A 21,975-nucleotide genomic window follows, 5' to 3' on the forward strand; every position below is an offset into this window, starting at 1 on the left:
AACTGCTAATAGGAGCATGTTACTGCCTGATTAGGAGGGAAAATTAAGGCGGGGGCGCGCGCAGATCTGTACGTCATCGGTTGCGCCGTAATTTTGACGTTGGATGCTGGCACGCCTGCCCAGAAATGAATGCTGGCAAAACCCCGTCTGTAGTTTAGGAACTAGCCATTCTGCTAAGTGCAACTTAAAAACAAGGAAGCATTTTAGGAAGGGATTAGTAAGGATTTAAAAAAAAAAATCAGACTGAAAAGCATGCAGTTTCGTAACTATCTTGTAAAGAGTGCGTGTCAGTTTTTAAAATGTGCGTTTTTGCACTTTCTGGAGTTTTGTCTGTCTTCCAAAATGAGCGACAGAAACAGTTACTGCTAACCTGGTGCGAGTTATTGAAAAGATGTTCTGCTCATCAGCCTTATTTAAAACCTAAATTGAAAAGAGATGTATTGCAACTGTCCGGTTAATTGTGACTTGGCTGACGAAGCAGCTTCTAAATACATTAGATTGAGTTTAACAGGAGAAAAATGTGAAGTCCAGATCTTTTTTGGAAAGGACTTGGGGGCAGATAGATGAGGGAAATAGGGCGTGATGTTAAATGAGGATGAGAACTAGACAGATTAGAGATTTTTTTTGGATCTGTGAGAGTAAAGGGTTGTTACTGTAGGGTGTTGATTTTTAGGCTAATTTCGTCGGTGCTCTCATTTATTCGTGTTCCACTGTTGTATTATTGCCTGGGCAGCCCCAGAGTCACTGGGTGGCAGGTCAGGACTACCTATCTCTTGAGAGCTCTGTGGACTTGGGTTCAAGACCCATAGTTCTTGACACCCACCTTGTCTCTTTAATATAGATTTTTCTACTACATTTTAAATATCTGTTTGGAAATCTCAGTGATGATTGAAACATTTTGTATAAGATGCTATACCAAACAGATCTCCGAATGCTTTAGAGTTATACAGTTATGGACATAAATAATAGCAAAGGGAGAGAGAAATTAAGAGCCATGAATAGAGCAAAGTAGAAGTGATTCTGTTTACATGTTCCTTTGAGCATGTTTGAAATATACTAGAAAAATAACTCCAGAGCAAATAAAAATATTAATGCCAGCCACAGAAAACCTATTTTGTAGCTGCAAAATATCTCTGCTAAAACATGACTTGTAAAAGGGAAAGATATAGGGATAATCTTAGCATGTCTTGTTTTCCATCCCCTGAAATAGAGGCAGTATGATGCAGTGTTTTAATCACAGGACTGAGAGTCAGAGAGACCACTAGTATGTTTCTCTCTTTCTTGGCCACTGACTAGCTGTGTGACCACTGTCAGCAAGTCAAGTCAGTGGGTCATTGTCAGTTGAAAAAAATCACTCTTCACATGGGTGGAGAGGCATGGGAGGAAGCTGTCTGTTGTTGCAAGTGGAGGTTGTGTGGTTCAGTGCAGTGCTTCACAACCTTTTTGATATCAGGGACCATCTTGCTGCCGTCCTAAACTGTGTCAGGGACTGGTGATCTCAGGGACCGGTTGTTGAGAAATGCTGTCTAGTGGACAGGGCACTGAGAAGGGAGTCAGGACACTTGGTTTCTGTTTCTAGCTTGGCCACTTATCTGCTATGTTCAGCTGACAGGGGATAAGTCACTTCCCTTGTCTCTCTTTCTTCCCATCCTTGTCTCCTGTTTATTGGGATTGAAAGCAATTCAGGACAGGGATTGTTTTTCTGTTGTCTGTGCAGTACCTAGCACAATGGGGTTCTGATCTCCGTTGAGGCTTTTAGAAGCTACTATAAAAATGAATAACAAAGTTCTAAACTATGATTTTGCAGCTGTTTCCTGCAAGTGGCCCCCTTGCCCATGCAAAAGCTCCACTGACTTCATATGTGAACTTTGTATATATGAATTTGGGTGTCACAGGTTATCTGACTGGCTGTGTGTTAAGCAGGGTGTTTTAGGGAAGATAGAGGAGAAACCTAAGTTTTATTTTTGCTTGTCCCTATCATCAATTCATATGAAGCTATAGTAATAAATATGATTAATTTCTTCAGCATAAAGACGCCTTTGGTTTAGGACAGAGGAAAAAAAGCAGATCTTTGCTGATACTGCTTGCATAAATTAAGTCCCTACAAGTCCTTGCTTGTCTAGTAGAAGGAGGTGTTACCAGTATCAAGTGGTGACTGGTTTATACAATCAACGATTATGGTATCTCTATTGTTTTCCTTTGTCTGAATCCAAATAATTTTACTAGGATTTCTGTTGTTCATCAAGTAGTGTAGAGACTCAAATGACTTTTAGAAAGTAATGACTCACTCACACAGCGCTGTCCTTTCAAAAGGAGAAGCCCGTTAGGATAGGACTACTGCCATCGTGTTCGTCTACAGTAGGTTTCTAGATGTATCCCTAGTGACAAATACCATGTTGTTGTTTGATTTAGGAAGATTTGCAGAGCCATTTGCCACTGCTCCAGATTTTTAATTGAAAGAAACCATCTAGATTTCCCTCTACCCCACCCCAAAAAAACTGGTTTTGCAATAAAAGAAAGTTGCATAATTTTTTGCACGTTAATTTTTATCTATCACCAATTAGCTTTTTTGGTTCATTTTTGGCAATCCTCTATGGGTCTTGATAGACTCAAAATTCCTACCATGTGGCAGATATATCATGACCAAAACAGACTTCTACCAAAGTAACCCTGACCCCTTAAAGTAGATTTTTTAAAATTGTGTTTTAAAAGAGATGTGAATTTCCTTTATTTTTTTTTAAATTAAATCAAATAAGTCTTAAATGAAGCACTGCTGCCTGTGCTGTGGTAGGTAATACATTACAGGTCTCTTGTGCAGAGAATCTGTCTCTTCACTGTTCCTGAAGGAATGTCATAAATCTGTGTCAAAGCAAAGAATAAAAAGCTGCAATTCTAAATGAGTGGGACAGCGAAAATTAACTAATTTTAAGTCAAAGAGGTTATACAAAATGAACGATCACTTTATGTTGTTGCATAATTATATCAGTGCTGTTGTAGCACTTGAAGCGAAGCACTTCAGGGTACAAGGAGGTGCAGTAGAGTAGAAGAGCTTACTATCTCCCCTTCAAATGCCTGTAACTTGGTACCCTGCAGTCAGTCTTACAAAGATCTGTGTACAAGAGCAGCTAAAGCAGGGCTTTGAGCAGTGCGTACTAGTGCCTTACAGCAAAAGACCCATTTGCACGGTTACAATCTATTATGTTGGAGGGATGGAGTGACAAGTGTTTGGTCTTACAGATTGCAGAGTTTTTAAATGATGTTCCTGAATCTGATTAATCAAAATGTTATGAAGTGGCATTAAATTTTGAGAGTTCAGTAGTCTTTGCACTTGCAGATGCCTTTCAGCCATGGAACTCAGAAGCTGGATGTAAATACTTAAGTACTGCATCCCTCCTTTTTTAATTGATCTAGCATTGTCTTCTGCATCAGGATTTAGGTAGGCTTAACTATGTTGCTCAGAGTTGAGGATTTTTCACACCCCTGAGCAATGTAGTTAAGCTGACCTAGCCCCCAGCATAGAGAGCACTAGGTTGATGGAAGAATTCTTCCCTCATCCCAGCTACAGCCTATAAGGGAGGTGGGTTGCCTACACCTACCGGAGTATCTACAGTACTGATGCATTATATCAGTGTAGCTGTGCCACTGTAGCGTTTCAAGTTTAGACAAGTCAAGACACGTTAGTATTGCTAAAGTAGTGGGAGTCAGGTCAGACTGATAAAACAAAAAAAAAACTAGGCAAAACTGCAGGGGCACATGACTCAGCATCTGCTATATAGTACTAAGTTTTTTCTCAGAACTTGTTCTGGTGTTTACAAGGACTTGCAGGTTCCCCTTAAATTAATGGGGATTGTTGGTAGATTTCTGAGGAGACAACCAATAATACTGATCAATCCTGAGGAGGAAAGATGGTGAGACCAGGCATCTCAGTGAGACCAGGCATCTCAGACTTGGAAGTAATATTAGTGGTTAGTCTGTAGCTAGTACAGTTCTGCTCCTAGTACATAAAGAAACCTATAGATACTCTATAGGACACACACACCTGCAGATGTAGAGTGTATTAGTGAATAGTAGCCTCACCTAAGATTTAAGATGCTAATATTGAAATGGGTTGATTTGTCCCCTTTCTAAGTGTGACTTACCTGGAGAAAAGGGGCTAGTGTTGATAATGAAGACACTTGGTGACTGCTTAATTCATATTAAAGATTCATGTAAACTGTCCTGTTTTGTTGTAACAGTAGAAGTGTATCTGATCTTCAGTAATAACTTAACTTCTCTTCTGTGTAATATCTTATAAGAATTAAACTTGAACTCCCTGCACATGAAGTAGGCAGATAACCTTTAACAGATGGAAAAACTGAGCTATAGAGGTTAAATGAGTTGCCTGGGAGTCACATAGCGAGTCAGTGGGTTCTCTGCTCTGACTGCTAGGTAGCCTACCCTGGTTTTGACTAAACAGCTTGAAAACATTTGGTTATGTTCATTGGGCAGCAATTTGGTTATTTTGCCTTTAAGTGATTTTTTTTGTGCATTGAATCATTACTGTTGACTTTTGATTTCTTTTAACTACAGAAGAATGAAGTGGATCCCAGTTTATTTGTATTGATGATGACCTCTGTTGAAAGAATAAGAGTCAGTTTAAGGCTTCTAATTTGGTAGTCTACTGGAAAGCTTCTAAAGAGTTTAGGCTTCAGTTTCCAATGAGCTTCTGCTTTAAACAGTAGTAATTGGCAAAAGATGCCAGTTTCAGAATCTACACAATAGAGGCCCCTCCCTGGCTACATCTACAGCCACCGATTTATTACCCAAACCTTTCCATTTGTGTTAGCAATGGTGGAGTCTAGCAGAGAGAGGGTTCAGGTGTTTTTACCATAGTACAGGGGTGGCCAACCAGTCAGAGACGAAGAGCCAAAAATAGCTATTGATAATGCTAAGAGCCAAATTTTCCTTACCCTCCGCCAACAATTAGCGCTGATCCGTCATTTTCCCAGCTGCTTGTCGATGTCACTTCTCAATTGACAAGCTCCCCTCCAGACAATGGTGGCAGCTTGTCAATTTCACTTTCCCCTCCACAGCTGCTTGTCAATTTCAGAGCAAAGAGGCTCCCTAGCAGCATTCAGAGGAGCAAGCTGTGGGTTGGCCCCCCCTGCCATAGTACCTTCTAACTTAAAATTTCTGAGTGTGTACTGCAACTTCCACCATTTCTACTGCTAGAGAAGCTGAACTAATGGTGAATTACCGGACTATTATGATCCTAGATCTAACACTGAAGCGGTAATGAGCTTCCAGTCAATGTTCAATAGAGGGGCTTGAGCCACTGTTGAATCTTGCTATAGTCCTATACTTGACAGGATCGTTCCAAGTGTAGAGCACGAAGGATCCTTTCTCCAAGAATCAGGCAGCACAGACAATACTGAAGAGCTTTATTCACGACACCGGGAAGTCTGATAAATCAGCTTCAACTTCATGATGTTACAGTGGTCAATTATATACACTTTCTTATCGATTACATAGTACGTTTTAAATTCTTTATCTATTCACTTACAAATACAGACATTGTCCCATCCGGGGAGAACAGTGATAATGGTCTTTACATACATACAGAGACACTTTAATCACTCTACTTACATCAAGGATCCTAGGGCTACACTCGGGGTGGGGGGGGCGGTAGTTTGGAGGAAGGAGGTGGGGGATCCTTACAGGTAGGTGGCATGTGAGACAAATTCCAAAAGCAAAATGAGCTGTTCTCATTGGAATTAGAATCACTAAGAGGACATCTGGCTTCCTGAGCTATCTGATGTTTACACTAGCCATTGTCCTTGAGGCTCAGGTATGCTCGTTAGCCATTTAAATGAGTTTCGACCTACAACTTGTTTGCTGAAAACAAGCCTTACACAAGATTCAGTAAAATGGTTTGGTCAGATCAGTGGAAATATGACCTGTACGTCACCTGTTGCATTGTAACTGGATCCAGACATGGTGTATTTGCTGGGGTAAACAGGATCTGAACCAAGGAACTTTGACTTCAGTGCAGCAATGTCCAAAGATAAGTGGGAGAGAAGGCAAAGGAATAGGGTTTTTTATTCCCCCTCTATAGGCCCAAGTAGCTAACATTCAACCAGCTGACTTCAAAGAGTGACGCTTTTAATGTTTAAAAAGAATCAAATTTGTAATACAGTAGTCCTCTCCATATGGTGCAGATCAAGTTAGTGTTGCTGAAGTCTATGAAATGATTGTACTCCATATTAAGCGGTGATCTGTGACCTTTGGACTGAAATTGAAACGGAGAGTTGGATGAATTCAGTCACTTCAGGGCTTGCCCTATTACTCCTCGTCCCAAAGGAATCTACAGTGAAAGGAATTATTCCACCTGCTCCACTAGGTGTGCTGTCAAAAATCTAACCTCATAGCTCTGTACATGTTTGAAGGCACCAAAAAGGGAAAGGTTTTTAGGCCACGTCTTCTCAGTTCATCCCAGCAGGTTCCTATAGCATCATCTGTGCAAGTGCATATGTTTAGAGCTTGGGTGTAGTTAGGAGTGAGGGGGCGGGGGCTTCACTGGTCTTTGGGGCTCTTTGTTAAGATGTTGTTCCCATCTATTTGAAGGGTGGGTGTTTTTAATCCACTAGCATTCAGTTCTTCCACCCACTGTGTACCTCCCCTTGCTGACTCACGAAGCTGCTATTATCTGTAAGGATTTCTAATGGGGGATAAACTGTGTGTGACTTAGCTGTTACTGTTCACTCTGACTCATTGAGAACTTGCCTCAACATGTCACAGCACAGGAGACTTTCAGTGTCTTTGAACAGGCAGGTCACAACAACAGAAAGAAGAATTCAGCTGTCTGGGATTTGCAGATGAGCGTGGGAATACCTCCTAGCATTCGTCTCCCAGTGAGCAAGGTTTTCTAGAGCATAGTGGAAAGGGGGGGGAGGGGGTGTCACCACTGCAAATCAGCCTGAGATGTTTAGTGAACAGAAATTGTACATTTCATGAAAGCAAATTGAAGACATGCTTCTTGGTTGCTGAAGGATTTCTGTCCCAGCTGCTCACACAAGGCTTTATAGCCAGGTAGTTGAGCAGCTAGGTGTAATTTATGTATGAGAGACTTGGTTTTGGAGTGCTCAGGTTATTGGCAAACTATAAAACAATTGCATGGGCTGATGCAGTAATTTTAGATTTTTTTTTTATGCTACATTTCAGGGGATATACATGCAGGGAAGATTGATTTCCTAAAGCTTTTAAGAGGCAGAAGTGGTTAAATTCAGCACCTGCTGCTCCTGATTTGCTACTAAACAAAACCTTTTGTTATTTTAGTTTATACTGTAGCCAGCTACTTCACTGCCAAAATGACATCTTCGACCTCTGCACAGTATCTAGCATCTGAGAATGCCTGCAGAATCGCAACTGGACAAGCTACCCAGGTAATCTCCCCCTCCCACTCAAGCCCCCCCCCCCCCACACACACACTCTCTCTCTCTCTCCCCTTGTTAAAAATAAGGGCAGTAAAACCCTACTAGGACAGCTTTTACTTCATGGCATGGGGCCTTTTGTACAGGGTGTAATGAAAAGTCTTCCATCAAGTCATTGGTTTGAACATTAACTAGCAGTGCCACCTGGATGGATAGTAGATAGGTAATATTGGACTGACATTTGAAACAGTGGGGGGAAAAATGATGTAGGTTAAACTGGCCACACAGGAAAGTGCATAATGTGTGCATTTCCACGCTTCATACCTTACTTACACTGGACCACACAGAGTTCCTTTCTAAAAACTCTGTACAACATGGAACTGTTAAATTATGCAGTTCTTCAGAATATGAAAAGACACTCATCTGTTAGACCTAGTTTATAAAGCCAATCACACCTCCTCTCTCTCTCTCTCTCTCTGAGCTGCTTTGAGTGAACACTGAACACATGCTGTTCCCCTTACCAATTTATTCCCAGGGCATTGGGAGGAGTGCCAACATGTCATAGCCTGACTGCCTTAGGAAAGCTATCCAAAGCCACCGTGGCAATTCAGTAGCATAGAGTATGGAAAATTGGCACTGCATCAACATGTTGGCTGCCAGTCAGAGAAACATCTGCAGTGTGAGCTATGGCTAAAAAAAAATCCAGTATACAAACTATGAGTAGTGGGTTCTCCAAGACAAGAGTGGTGCTGTATCTTTGAAGACTATTTCATTGGTAAGAACATGTATCTGGCTGGGGGTGGAGTGGACAGGGAGTGTAAATTGGCCTCTGAAAGGACTCTTAACTCCCCTATATATTTAATTTATAAATGGTAAAACCCATCTGAGTCCCATGCAGAATTGATTAACATGCTTCTTTATTCAGGTCATTCTCCTGAAAAAATTATAAATAAATAAGCACTTTGCTGTTAGTACAGCAATATTGGCAGCCTACACCCATTATCTTGGGGAATATGGAATGAACTAACATTCTTGTCTTCAGTTTGGTTTACTTACAATAGCTAAGAGTCTATTTTAAATGTTCACATAAGACAATTTTTTTTAAACACAAAAAGGGGAGGGTGGGGAGACAGTGATTTATAATGAAGAAAAATCCACAACAGTGGCCCTTAGCTTGGAGAGATAAAACGGTCTTGTAGTTACATTAATTGCATTAACTTGCATTAATCATAAGAACCTTGTATTAGTACTAGCACAAGCTTTTACTTTCATTGAGCTTAATTTGTTATGTCCTAACAAAATGGCTGGTGTTGAAAAACAGAATTGTGGCATGAGGTTGGACATTCCTTGCTCTATTTTATTTGGATTTAAAAGGTGAATTTTTTTTTAAAAAAGAGTGTATCTAGCAACGATAATAAGTGGGAGTAGAAAACACAAATTAATTTAAGGCAAAGATAAATACATTCTTAGCATTTGAAAACCATGTGCAAAATGGGATGAATTCCTGCTTGAGTATTGTCTGGCAGCTGAGTTCTTGACCAATTATTCAGTGACAGATAGTAATGTAAAACACTTCTTACCTCAGGCAGGAAACAAACAGTGGTGGTTCCAACCCTCTCTAGTAGAGGTTAGACTGTAGTGGGCTTGGGAATTCTGAGTAGCCCCACCCTTTCTGGAAGCAAGAGCTTTTTGCAATTGCATTTATATAGGGAGAGATCTGAGCTGTCCCATCATTGTCTAGATACAGCTGAGCCTAATGCTGGAGAGAAGATATAAAGGGCCAGTTCCAGGCCAGCAGGGAAGAGGTTCAATTGTGTGCTTCAGTAGAACAAGGCATTGATAAATGTTCGGAGAACAGTAAAGGGTATTGTGTACAAAATCTCTTTCTGCTGCATGGCCAGTTGAAGTGTCTTGCTGTTGGTATTCTAACCGGCATATGATCTCTTACCCATCTTTAACATGGAATAGAGCATTTGTGTGCAATAAGTATGTAGAGCTCATACCTATCCCACTACTTGTGGAATAGCACTAGCCTAATGAGAGGACTGGACTGGATCACTGGTCCTCTTCATCCATAAATCTTGTTTCTGTCAGGCTAATGTTATTTTTGAAAGAAATCATTGCTTCCAGCTGATTCATGTGAGCAGAAATAATTAGGCCAGGCTGAAAAGAGCTGTTCCCTGCCACTGTTTTTCAGAACTTTTGTTTTTCCAGCCATTTCAGAAGTGACAGGTGAAATTGGCCAGAGTCTTTTAAAAGACTTCACTTGCAGTTGCTGTAGCATTATTGTAGCCCTAATTGGGTTTTGTTAATGCTGAAATGGGAAGGGAGTAGGGAGAAAGCTCTGACAGAGCTAAAACTGGGACGCTGCAGCTTGCATGCTGAGAACCAGATTCTGAGTGCAAATACGTCACACCTCTCTCTCCACACACAGATGACTTTTTCTTTTGAGATGCAGCAATATGTAGTCTTTATTCAAGATCAGGATTTGGTCCTAAAATTAATCAATGTATATTCAGAAAAGTGCAACTGTTCTTGCATATAACCCTCCTATAACATGCCACATTTTAATTCCATCACTTGTGGCCTGCTGGTATTAAGTACTGAAGGATGCAGGAGGTGAATGGGAGAAAGGTTTAATGTATACGATATTGGTTGTATTCATAAAGCACCATAACATTCAGCTATCCATTTGAGCAATCCGATTGGGGCACCTTGATGTTTTTGTGGAGAATGATACTGGTTTATGAGATTATTACTCTTTCAGGATGTGTGCGAGTGGACGAGAGCAGGGCATTTCAGGATTGATTTGCCAATGCTTTTTTGTAACATTAATACTACAACATTAGCTGCCTCATCTGCTATTGAGATTTGCTCAGGCGTATAGTGTGGGTGAAACCAAAGGGACAGCCCTGGGCCCAGGATAGAGAGCTCTTCTGACCCGAGGGCCAGAGAAGCGCTGTCTTCCTGTCTGTTATAATGAACCCATGGCTATACCAAACAAATGGCTTGGATCCCCAGGGGTTCGTTGTAGGCAAGGTGTATTGTATAATGATTTATGACAATCTTGCCATGAGGTGTGTCCCCAACAGTATATATTAGCTACATAACTGATGACTGTGGACACAGTTCTTCTCAGAAGCTCACCACATTATGTAGTTTAATCCAAAACAATATAATCTGTATTTTAGGTACGACCGAAACTGCCATTCCTGAAGATTCTGCAAGCAGCAGGTGCACAAGGTGAAACCTTCACATTGAAGGAGGTGAGCCCAGGACTCTACTTTGATGATTAAACCAAGGAAGTAACTATAGTCATAGTCAGTTAACAGATGATTAATGTGCCACCTTGTGAATTTTACATCTAGGAACTTGAAGATGGAAAATTATTTTATTATGAATTATTTGTGTTAAGGTGGCCCCAATCCTGGACCAGGGCCCCATTGTTCTAGACACTGTATAAACACAAATGCATTGGTGGAATCTCTTTTAGGTTAGAAATAACCCTGAGGCTATGCATAGAATTCTCTAGTAGCTAAAATAAACAGGATTATGAATTGGGAGAGCTGGGTTTTCTTAGTAGTTTTATCACAGATTTGTTTCGTGGTCAGGACATCCTCCCTTAGTCCTCATTCCTGCAAGCTGATCTGTTTGTGTGTAGCCTCACTGAAGTCAATGGGGCTCCATGTGGGCATAGGGACCCGCTCAGGTAGATCATCTTGCAGGATTGGTACCGTAGGCCCTGGAAATCAGTGGGTGCAGAATCGGGCCCTTGAACTCCCTGTGCCTCAGTGTCTCTATGAGTAAAATAGGGCTGCTTTATATAAGGGGATATGGAGACTTTGAGCATAGTAGCCCAGATCCTCAAAGCTGTTTAGGCTCCTAACTGCTACTGAAATCAATGGGAGTCGGGTGTCTAAATAACTTTGTGGATCTGGGCCAAAGTGCTTTGAGGTCCTCGGGTGGAATCACTATAAGAGTGCAAAATATGAATGAAAAGTATGTATTATACATTTTGAGAATCCAGGAATAGCTTTAGGAGAGATGTAATGTAAGATGCACTCTTGAGAGATTGTCAAGCACTTTGCAATTGTTTTAGTATCTGCTCATTGCTTGAAAGTTCTTAAATTGTACTTCAGTTGATATTTTTTCTTAAGTCGCTTTTGAAATGTCTTGTCAGCTAAACCTAAGACACACTGTGAATTCATTTAAGATTAAAATGCAAAATGTATACAAGATTAAAAAAATGACACTGGCTGTGATTTACAGGGGTATCCTGTCAGCAAAGAATTAAATGCGGCGGTTTTTCATTATGAATGTGTCAAATACTCCTGCAGAACTGTGTGACTTATTTTAAACTCTTATGCATTTAAACAACTTATTTAGCGTTTACATTTTTTGCAAAAACAAGTTGAATGCTTTAAATGTGTGTGTGTATGGGGGGGGGGGGGGGGTTTCAATGTTAAATGCAGGCTACTATAGTACACAGTAGTCAGTCCTTCTGTAGTGAATAGAAGCACTGTTAGCAATTTCTTAGATTTCATTTCTTTGTTCAGGGGAGTCCACTTTTGCTGCTAATCATGTTTCTAGTCCTGCTTGTGTTATGTATAAACAATTAGTTGTTTACTGCTTGGATTCTAACTTGAGTTCATTTAAATAACCTCTTTGTAGCCAGTTCTCTGGCCCTAGGCCTTAAGGGACATTATTTTCTATAGCAGAGGAATCATTTTCTCTCCACACTTCTATGTGGTTCTAACGCAAAGTGTCTTCACCTATGATAGTTTTTCTCTGCCTGTGCCAAGCAAGTGGTTTCCTCCTGAGGGCCACAGCCACAATTGTGGGTTCTTCCACTTAACCAGTGGTATCTTTGGCCTCCCTTCATGTAGAGTCACCATATTTCCTCATCCTCCCACTTTGGAGAGAGGACACAGTTGAAGACTCACTTTGGTGGTGACAGAGAAGTACCAACTGTGTGGCATGGGCCTGCTGCAGTGCCACCAGGGGACAATCTTAGGGTCATTCTGAATCGCTGTCGTTACTATGTAGGATGTCAGCTGAGCCTTTGACCCAGCCAGCTGGGTTCCATATGGCTGGGAAGGAGCCTGTGCACAGATTATAAATAACTTCAGCCTTTCCCTGTTCTTTGCTGTAATCTGAGACAGCAAAGAGGTTTCTGTTTTGTTTGCTGACATTTTAAGTGGCTGGGATTAATGAAGGAGCATCAGTTGGTAAAGCCTTTCTATTTAATTCAGTACTGAACTTGACGTTATTGTAAATTTGCCCAGAGTACACTTCCCTTTTTTGATGGATCACATGGAACCTAGAGATTTGATTAAATGCGAGAGCCAAATAAACTGCACTGGAAGTTACAAGAAAATTGGTTCTTGTATAGTGCAAAAAACAGCATCTAATTTTGGGAAACTCTGTGGCACCATCTTGCTAGAGATCTTAATGGTGCAGAGGGAAAATGGGGAATAGAATGTGATCTTTACTTGTATTTTAGAGATTGCATTTCTTGAAACATTCAAAAGGGCCTCTCCTCAGAAGATCTTGCCAAGAGACTGTGGCCAAACTTCCTTTTTGAAACTTGCTTGGATCATGAATCTAGCCTGGATAATAACCAAAGTACATCCTGCTGTAGAGAACAAGTGTAGCCTAGTGGTTTGCTGCGATTTGGGAAATCTGGATTCAAGTCCAGGCTCTACCACTGACTCACTGCAAAGCTTTGGGCATTGTCACATTACTGCTTGTGCCTCAATTTCCCCATTTGTAAAAGTGATAATATCCCCAATGCTTAGAGATGTTTGGATGGAAGGCTCTGTAGAAGGGTGAAGTCTGTCCTAGATAAGGAGGTGATTCTTCACTGGCACTGTGTCATGTCAGTTAAAGGAAGTGTAAAGTGGAAGAAGGAAATGGGGCACAAAGCCTTGAGTCTCCTTGCTAGATTAGTATCAACTAATGATGCAACTAATACTATCTTATGTACCCACAGGTCATGCATTACCTGGGACAGTATATAATGATGAGGCAGCTATATGATAAGCACCAGCAGTACATGGTATATTGTGGAGGGGATCAGCTGGGAGAATTGCTGGGACTGGAGAGCTTCTCCGTGAAAGATCCAAGGTAGGAAGAGATGTGGCTTCGCAATGTGCTCTTTAGGGGAGGCGTTCCACCATGATTAGATATTGCTGTGGCAGGGGGGACCCAGTTATAACACTGTTCCTTTCTGTGATGTAGATGAGATCTCAGTGGTCCACTAGCTTATTGTTAGTGCTCTGGAGTATCATTTGGCATGCCTGAATTTTGTTGAATCTGCTTGTAAAGAACAATTTTGTGCTGTCCTGGTGATGGACTGCCTGGTGTAACAGGTCTTTCCTATCTGTAACTCTGTAATTCCCAGTCCCTGGTTTCTCAGTTCAGCAGGGACTTGGATTGCTGTGGAGGTGGTATCTTCTGCTTCTCTGGATGGTAGGGGGAGAGGGCTCATGTTTCATAATCACAACCTCTCAAGGCTTTTACTGAAGGGAAACTTTACCTTGCCACACTTGTGCATTTGCAGAGATATTTGTGTGTTTTGTCAAAGGCTTTGCCTGCTCTTTGCCAGCTCAGCATTTCTGACCTTTTGAAGGCCTAATGCTAAACTTGTGGCATGAATTCATTTCCATGCAGCGAAATGACTGATGTGGGACACCAGACTACAGCTGGGGTTGACAGATTACACCAGACTACAGCTGGGGTTGACAGATTACAACTGGTTAAGCGAGAACTCTTGAATTCAAAAGACAACCTCTTCTTGGCCATTTGTTTTCATATCAAGATATTTATCTTTCAGATAACTTCTGCAATCTCCTAAAGGGGACAGGTGGCTAGGGGAGGGGAAGAAACAGTGTTTTTCACAGTGATTTTATCAGATGATGCATATTATATTAGATGAAGGCCTGCTGTACACCATGGGTGAATTTACCCCCGGGGAGGGGCCAGTAATGTTTGCATCAGGTTGGGGGATTTGCCACGGGAGAGCACCTTTAAATTGCAGTTCATAAGAGTTATGTCAGCAGAAGTTGTTTGAGTACTTCCCTTACCATGCCCTCTCCTGGCTAGCATTCCCCATTTAGAGAGCTCCACTATCCACCTACAAGGTCCTGTAACTAGGAGGTTGCTGCTGCTTTCTGCTGCTGCATAATGGCTGGAATGGAGAAGACATTAGGAGGTATCTCTGGGTAACTGAGAGAACAAAGTAACCGGGAGAGGCTGTCTTATTTTTTGCTGTGTCTACACTCACTAGTTCTCTCTTCCTTGCAGCCCAATTTATGACATGCTGAAAAGGAACCTGACTTCTGTTACTGTTACAGGTAGGTTTGACCTAGTACAGTCAAGTGCATTCAGTATAATGTTAATTTAATTTGGGTAAGTAACAATATGTAGGAAAGAGAAATGTTCCTTGAGTTGAAAAACTGCTTGTGGAGGTTTTGTGTGGGACACAGTCTTTTGAGAGTGCATTCAAGTCATGTATGCGTCTGCAAACAGGTCACCTGGTTTTGCCTGACATGCCAATGTATGGCTGGGGCTCCAAAACTAGAAGACAGGTTATATCCAGAGGCACAGCCTGGAAACTGACAGGGTTACATGCTAGATGTGTGTGAACTGGCTTGGCTAAATATACCCCCACTGAAACATTTACTCATCTCTCAACCTTTGCTGAGGCACAAAACTTTGAGTGATCTCCACCTGGCTTCCCACCGTTGCTTGCGTCTGTACTTTGTGATCTTACTTAGGACTATACACAGGAGGTGTTGGAAATTGGATGCAATAACCTGTTCCCTTCAATAATCCAGCCAGTGTCAGAGGTCTGGATACCTAACTGACCCACTCAGCATCACCGTTCCTCTGTCAGCTCATGGGGAAAGCTGTCAAATCCATCCATGTAAAAAGAAATTCTGTTACAAGTTGAACAAATGTTGTTGTTCTTAACCTAGTCCCTAGTGATTGTTTCCCATGTCACAATCTACCATTCAATTAGTACAGCTGCTAGCTTCTACTCAGTGGAGAGTTCATGCTGAAATAGCAAGCATGAATCATGAACAAGGTGCACTGGTAGCATTGTGAGGTCACATGCCATGTTTCCTAGGGCTCTAAGCAGTTTAATACCAAGGACACAGTTTTTAGATGAGCCTAGTCTATTCTTTTGCACAAATAAGCAATGGTGTGTGCAAATTTAGAGGCCATTTCAGAAACTGTGGCCTAGTATTGTGTAGTTTTCCACTTCTCAACCATGTTTAGTGTGTGTCAGTGCTTCCAGAGATCACCCATTCCCGTCTGTAATGGAGAACCTGCCTGTATCTGCAGAATAACTGTGTGAGTGCTAATATCTATGGTGGTGATTCCCTGGCTTACCTGTGAGCAGCATGTGTGGAAAGCAAAGGATCCTAGGGAAACATTCTCTTCTGCTAGCCCCCTTCCCTCTGCTGGAGGTATGTGTGTGCGTTCGTGTGTGTGAGCTTGCATTTGTTCATTCTCTTCATGGTGTAACTATTATTAAACTTGCCAAAGGAAATAATGTTCCTTTAGAGAGTCAGTCACCGAGTTATACCGACGTGCTTGTGTGTGTGACTACAAAATGAAACAAGCTTGGCAGACTGGGCCCTTCTCTTGTTCCTCCAATTAATTGTGAATTCACAAGTGTCTAGGAAGGGTGCTTGTGGATTTATTTAATTTTTTCTTAGCACAGAGCAACTGGAAATATAGTAGGATTCCATAGCCTGTCATACTTCATGTTTGATGAGAGTAAACAATATTCCCTGGCCGGATTGCTACTTCTGCAAAATGCGCTTATGGAAGGAAAAGTGACTGCGTGATAAGAACACATCTCCTTAATAATACCTAGCTCTCATGTAGTAGTTTTCATCAGTAGCTCTCTGTGTTCAGCCTAACTGTTTCCAGTATGGCTGAGTCATACTTAAGACTATCTACTTTATGTTCCCTGTTTTAATTTATGTCGGCAGAGAAATTTTCCAATATGAAAGGTGTTTTTCACACATTGTAAGAATCGTGTATTACACACACACACGCACGCACGCACGCACGCACGCACGCACGCACACGTTCAGACAGAGCTAGTCTTCATCATGAAGCCGTTCTTCCTGATGGCAGAATCTTTACTGCTGCTGATGATGGAAGAGGCAGAAGAAAATGGCTGGATTTTCAGGTTTCCTTTGGTGGGCATTAGAAAAATCAATTCTGGGCTTGTAAGTAAAGCATATTTGATATGGACATGAGTGGGAGAGAATATGGGATCCAGCAGTGTCATTTTGCAGTCACTTTTTTTCTATAACTGCACTTCACGTCTTCCTGTTTGTGTTGTGAAGTACCACAGGCATAGAAACCCAGCCCTGTTCCCCTAGAAGACTCAGTGTTGCCATTGAATTGAAAGGGAGCGGGAGCAGTCCCTGTATTTGCTTTTTGTACGAGCCATTCTGCTCATTTCGTTTCTAAAATACAGCTCTTCAATTTAGTTAGAATCGTTTTTGTTAACCTGGTTGCTTTAGCTTTTAGCTTAGACTGGAAGGCTTTTTTTTTTCCATGATTAGCCTTTGGGGCCTGTGTATCTGTCTGCATTAAACTGTATTGAGGACATGTACACTGGTTGTGAATGCCTAGGGAGGAGCCTGCTGATACGTGGGCCTTCTCCTCTTTGCTCTAGTTTCTTCTTTCTCCTCTTCAGAATGACACCTCCCCACAGCTAGTCTCTGTGGCCAGTGAAAAAGAGTGCATCCTCAGGCTGTTTTTAGAAGACCTCATTCCCCCTGCTGGCCTTGCGCTTCAGCATGGAGCTGCTCTAGACTCCGTGCTGCAGTCACCATCTCTGCTGTTGCATTGCCCTGCCTTCTTGCATAAGGGACCAAGCAGCTCGGCCTGCACTCCCACTGCATGTGGGAGGTGTCAGGATTCTTACCTGCAGTGAGGTAGACATTTCCTACACCCCAGTCCAGCGCCCTCTACATCCGTAACAAAAACACGGAAATACCCAGTCCCCCTATAATAGCCATCTGGGTTGGCCAACTGCCTTGGGTTGGCCAGCTGCCTAAGGCGGCAGAATCCTTTCTTCTGTAAAGTGCCACACACCCGTCTGCCAAGCCTGGCTCATTGGTTGCTTGCTGAGGGCCCTCTGTGTTGTGAGAATGGTTATTACCAGGGAAGGTTTTTTCTTTTGTTTTACTTGCTATCTAGATGCTGCACAGACTCTTGCTCTCACAAAGGATCAGAGCGTCGATAATCCAAGCCAAGACCAGCTGAAGGTAAACCCACCGCCTGGTGGTTTCTTTTGTTGTACAGAGCGGCCCCTTCTCTGTACCTGTGCATGGTGGACTGCCAGAACTTTTTACTGCTTGATTGACAGGTCTTCACCTTCCTTAAAAGTTCTTGGGAGTCCACAGACCAGGGACAGAGTGACCCTTCTCTGTTCTCTTCATAACAGAGTTCCATTCTCTGAGCGTGTTTCTCTGGGATGTAGTACTTCCTGTCCTCAGTTCCTCCAGCTTGCACTGTCTTGGTGTGTGTGTGTGTGTTGTTTTGTTCCCCCCCATTCAAACCACAGTTAGTAAACGACTGAACTTCTGAAAAGTGTAAGCTGGTTTTGCTTAGTGGGATCAGTTTGAAAGCTTCTAGACAGAATCTGGAAACCTGGGAAAAATCTGTATCTAGTCCTAACTTGTTTTGGGCACATACGGATTAATACAGTCCAGTATGGGAGGTGCATAGGCAGTTTGGAGTTGGGGGAGCAGTGGGAGATGAATATCACAATATTACTGTATTTAAAGATGGCAACTTTTGATCTCTTGCCAATCTTGAGATTTTTCCTGGGTTGAAAGTACTTAATGTGTGCTTGTAACAGATTCATAGCAACCTTCTGGGAAGGTTAATACTGTGTGTTGTGCTCAAAAAACCTTCATTCCTCTATGGAACTCCTTGGTATTGCACTGCAACTGGTGACTCAGAGTGGAAGTGCTACATCCCCTTGTCCCTATAAGCTCTGATGGGCTAATGGATGTCTTTTCTGCCTGCCTTCAAGCAGACTAGCACAGAGGGAAGCTCTGACACTGAGGGAACAGAGGACAAAAGTGGTGCTCCTGCTTTGTCTACCTCACAGCTCACATGTAGAAATTACGAAGGTGAGTGCAAGTTCTTTCCACATAGATAGGCAATCACAAGCCCACCTACAAATTTGTTAATGCTGCACCTGGTGCTCTGCACAGCAGGAACCGATCAGAATAGGACTGTGGGAGACTAATAAAAATTCTATTGTGGAAAGTAATCTTCCGAAGTCATGATTTTATGTGCAAAGATTTAGAGAATCATAAATACTTGCCGTAGGTATTGTATGAGGTACATGCTTTCTAGACCGGATACTTGGCCTCATAAACAAACAAACACATGGAGGAAATGGCACGTTGAGGCCAAACAGCACATCTATCACTAAGCAATGCCAACAAAAATCTTAGGAGGGTATTTTAAATGCTGAGATTATACTGGTATCAATTTATCTTCCATGGGGACTTTGTGCTCTAATTAACTGGAATACAGACTCAGCTGGCTGCAGTCAATACTCACAACCCTATCAGAGACCTGTATAGCAGTAGTGTTAAGTTTTGCTGTATTTTTCATCCATCCTCTTCATAAACTAGAAAATTCCCCCCTTGAAATTTGTTTTGTCTCTTGAGGCTTTCTCTCTAGTTCAGTGGAATGCATATCATGTGATATGAAGGGTTTGTTTCCCTTTTCTGTCATTACTAGAGCCCTGCGCAGATACAAATATGTTGAGTCGCATCCGAGAGAATCTTCTATCCGACTCACAATTTGCCCGCCCTCTTTTAGGTGTATCCATTTCTGCACCGCCAATCAGCTGTTCAGCCCCACCTGCCCCCACCCAACAGCTGCCACCTATCAGCTGTTCCGGTAGCTCCAGGGCTGGCAGCTGCTCCAGTCCAGCCCTGTCTCAGAAGTCATGGAGGTCCTGGAAAGTCAATCCATGAGCTCCGTGACCATCCGACCCATGATCCGCAAAAAATGGTCATGCGCATATTTGCACGGCTTTATTCATTATGCCTAACTCCACCTTGACATCAAAGGGTCTGATATTTTAAAACTGGCTCCTCCGTTTGCAGGTTCAATTATTTGTTGGCCCAAATGAGGATGGGTAGATATTTACTTGCTTGCAGGTAGAAGCGGTCCTTATCTGTGTCTGCAAAATTGCAGGCCTGAATAAAGAGCTGGAGTGAATGTTCCTTTGAAAATGAGGCTTCCATGAGCTTGGGAACAAAGCTTGAATTCCATGGGCTAAAGTGAGGCAAGGAGTGAGAAGAATGACAGATTGCCTTCTCTCTGCTTCCCACTTTGAAGAGTTTCTGGCTAGGACCCTTCTCATGGAATCAAGGAGCACTTCCAATTCCAAACCTAGTGTGACGAGATATAACTTATCAGTTTCAGTGTCACTGTGCCCAGTTTATCCAAAGCAGAATTTGGCCCCAGTATATTGTAAGAGTTTTATTTGTGTACAAGGTCTCACAAGTATCTCTCTGTAGGGAGTGTCACTTAGTATCTGCAGTGTAGTGATGGAGTTTAAGTGAATGGCCAAGGGAATCAATGGGGCTGTACTCTGTGTGTGCACACATGCGCAACCTGTTAATAATGTACACGACTGCTCTGCTGTGAGCATCCAGAAGTGCAGGAGGTGCAACATACCAATGTGATGCAGTAATACAGCCAAGGGCTTGTTAACCTAATTCGGGCAGAAAGGTAGAGATTTAAAGATTCTATAATACACAATGTACTGGCACATATGTCTGTCGTGACCTAGATTTCACTTGACTTCTGCAGAGAAAGACTTAGTAGAAAACCTCTCAGAAAGCAAGAAGCCCAAACTGGACCTGGTATTTGAGGAGTGGGATGTAGCTGGCCTACCATGGTGGTTTTTAGGAAATCTAAGAAACAACTACAAGTCCAGAAGCAACGGGTCAACAGACATACAGACAAACCAGGTAAAGATGCACTGTATTTTCTCCCTCTCCACTCTTGTGTGGGCTAAGTACATATTCGTGTAGTCATTTTTTCCCCACAGTTCAGAGTCTCTGGGATTTGCAACCTCTCCCTTCATCCTTCCCCATCAAAGGTCTTTCCATGAGTGTAAGGTTTGCTTTGGTGTGGCTGGACAAAATGTCCCCTCTCCCCAGTGTGCTCTTCACCCATAGGCTGCCATTTTCCCTGCCAGAGCGTTGGCTGTATTTCAGTGGTGCCATGTGCATGTAGCTTGCGAAGGTCTTTGGGATAAAAGTCACTAATATATGATGAAGATACATGTAGCATGGTGGCTAGCCTGCAGGGGGACTGAATTGTAGTGCTGACCAGAAAATGGACACTTGTGAAAATTTGTCTCCATTTTCCAGCATGTTCTACGGCATTGCTTGTTACCCCAGGAGTAACTGGGTGAGTTTCTGAGTAGGGAGAAGTCTGTTAAAAAAGAAGACAGAGCATGCATGAGGGCTGCAGTTATGCTCTCTCACCCCTGATGAGAGCACTGGGGTTTTGCATGGCCAGACTTGTTGAATCACTAATATTCTGATGCATGAATATTTTTCCCCATCTCCTTTCTACTAGGACATAGACACTGCCATTGTTTCAGATACTACTGATGACTTGTGGTTCCTCAATGAATCCGTGTCGGATCAGTTCAAGGTCGAAGTCAAAGTGGAGACAGTGGACTGTGAAGAATTGGGGAAAGGGAATGACAAAAAGGTATCTCCTAGTGATAACACAGGACAGCTGTGTTGCTGATCTAATTTGTGTCGCAACCCTTTGCCATTCATTTCTCTTCTCTTGTTCTGCTTCTGTGTTGGGAACAGGCAGTCCAATGACCAGTTAACTTTGTAAGTCTTCCTTAGTAAAGGAGTCCCCTTCAATAATCTCTGATGGGATTTCTATTAGAACCACTTTTCTCAGAACTATAAGATGTGGAAAGTCCTCTGTCTCTGCTCTCTTTGACCTATTGAAGTGTTTTTTAAATGCACACAATCAGTTTAAAATCACACTTCTGATTTTTTTTCTCTGCCTTTAATACAGCCATTACTTTAAGATTAAGACCTGAAAAAGAATTAGGGAAAATATTTTTCTGTACTTTTTTTGTGAGTACCTTGTGTATAGTCAGTTTCACAGTTTAGGCCTGAACTTGCAAACTTAGATGATAGTCAGCAAGACTAGTCACGTGAGTAAAGATACCCACATGCGTGTTTGAAAGATGTGAAGAAAAATCTTTAAACACATTTTTTAAAAAGTCAGTGAGATTTGCATGCAATTCTAATAACGTATTTAATCTTCCCAGGTGATTGAGGTTACGTGTAGTGATGACCTTGAGGATTCTCAGTGCTTTAGTGACGACACAGATGAAGAAACTGCCTCTGAGGTATTCATTCTTTAGCTCAAAATACCACACTCTGAATGTGCTGCACCAGTTTGTCTGGCTACAATGTACCTTATTTATTGTGCTAGGAGAATCTGTTTACTGTATTCCTTT

At 42.1% G+C, this 21,975-nt stretch overlaps 1 protein-coding gene across 2 annotated transcripts in view; it reads left to right on the plus strand.

Annotated features, from left to right (window-relative positions):
- Positions 1 to 21,975, plus strand: part of MDM4 (MDM4 regulator of p53) — a 33,195-nt gene that overhangs the window by 936 nt on the left and 10,284 nt on the right. The window contains exons 2-10 of one of the 2 annotated variants that reach the window (XM_067531796.1): positions 7,315 to 7,421; positions 10,601 to 10,675; positions 13,402 to 13,535; positions 14,715 to 14,764; positions 17,640 to 17,707; positions 18,484 to 18,580; positions 20,286 to 20,446; positions 21,063 to 21,200; positions 21,784 to 21,864. In XM_067531796.1, coding sequence (XP_067387897.1) covers positions 7,347 to 7,421; positions 10,601 to 10,675; positions 13,402 to 13,535; positions 14,715 to 14,764; positions 17,640 to 17,707; positions 18,484 to 18,580; positions 20,286 to 20,446; positions 21,063 to 21,200; positions 21,784 to 21,864 — 879 coding nt within the window. In that variant the 5' untranslated portion in view covers positions 7,315 to 7,346. Of the gene's footprint in view, positions 1 to 7,314; positions 7,422 to 10,600; positions 10,676 to 13,401; positions 13,536 to 14,714; positions 14,765 to 17,639; positions 17,708 to 18,483; positions 18,581 to 20,285; positions 20,447 to 21,062; positions 21,201 to 21,783; positions 21,865 to 21,975 lie in introns of those variants that run through there. The other variant, XR_010916927.1, reaches the window with a different exon arrangement.

This window comes from Emydura macquarii, unplaced genomic scaffold, assembly GCF_026122565.2.
Source record: "Emydura macquarii macquarii isolate MOO-44397 ecotype Brisbane River unplaced genomic scaffold, CSIRO-AGI_Emac_v2 contig_3220, whole genome shotgun sequence".
Lineage (NCBI taxonomy): Eukaryota > Metazoa > Chordata > Testudines > Chelidae > Emydura > Emydura macquarii.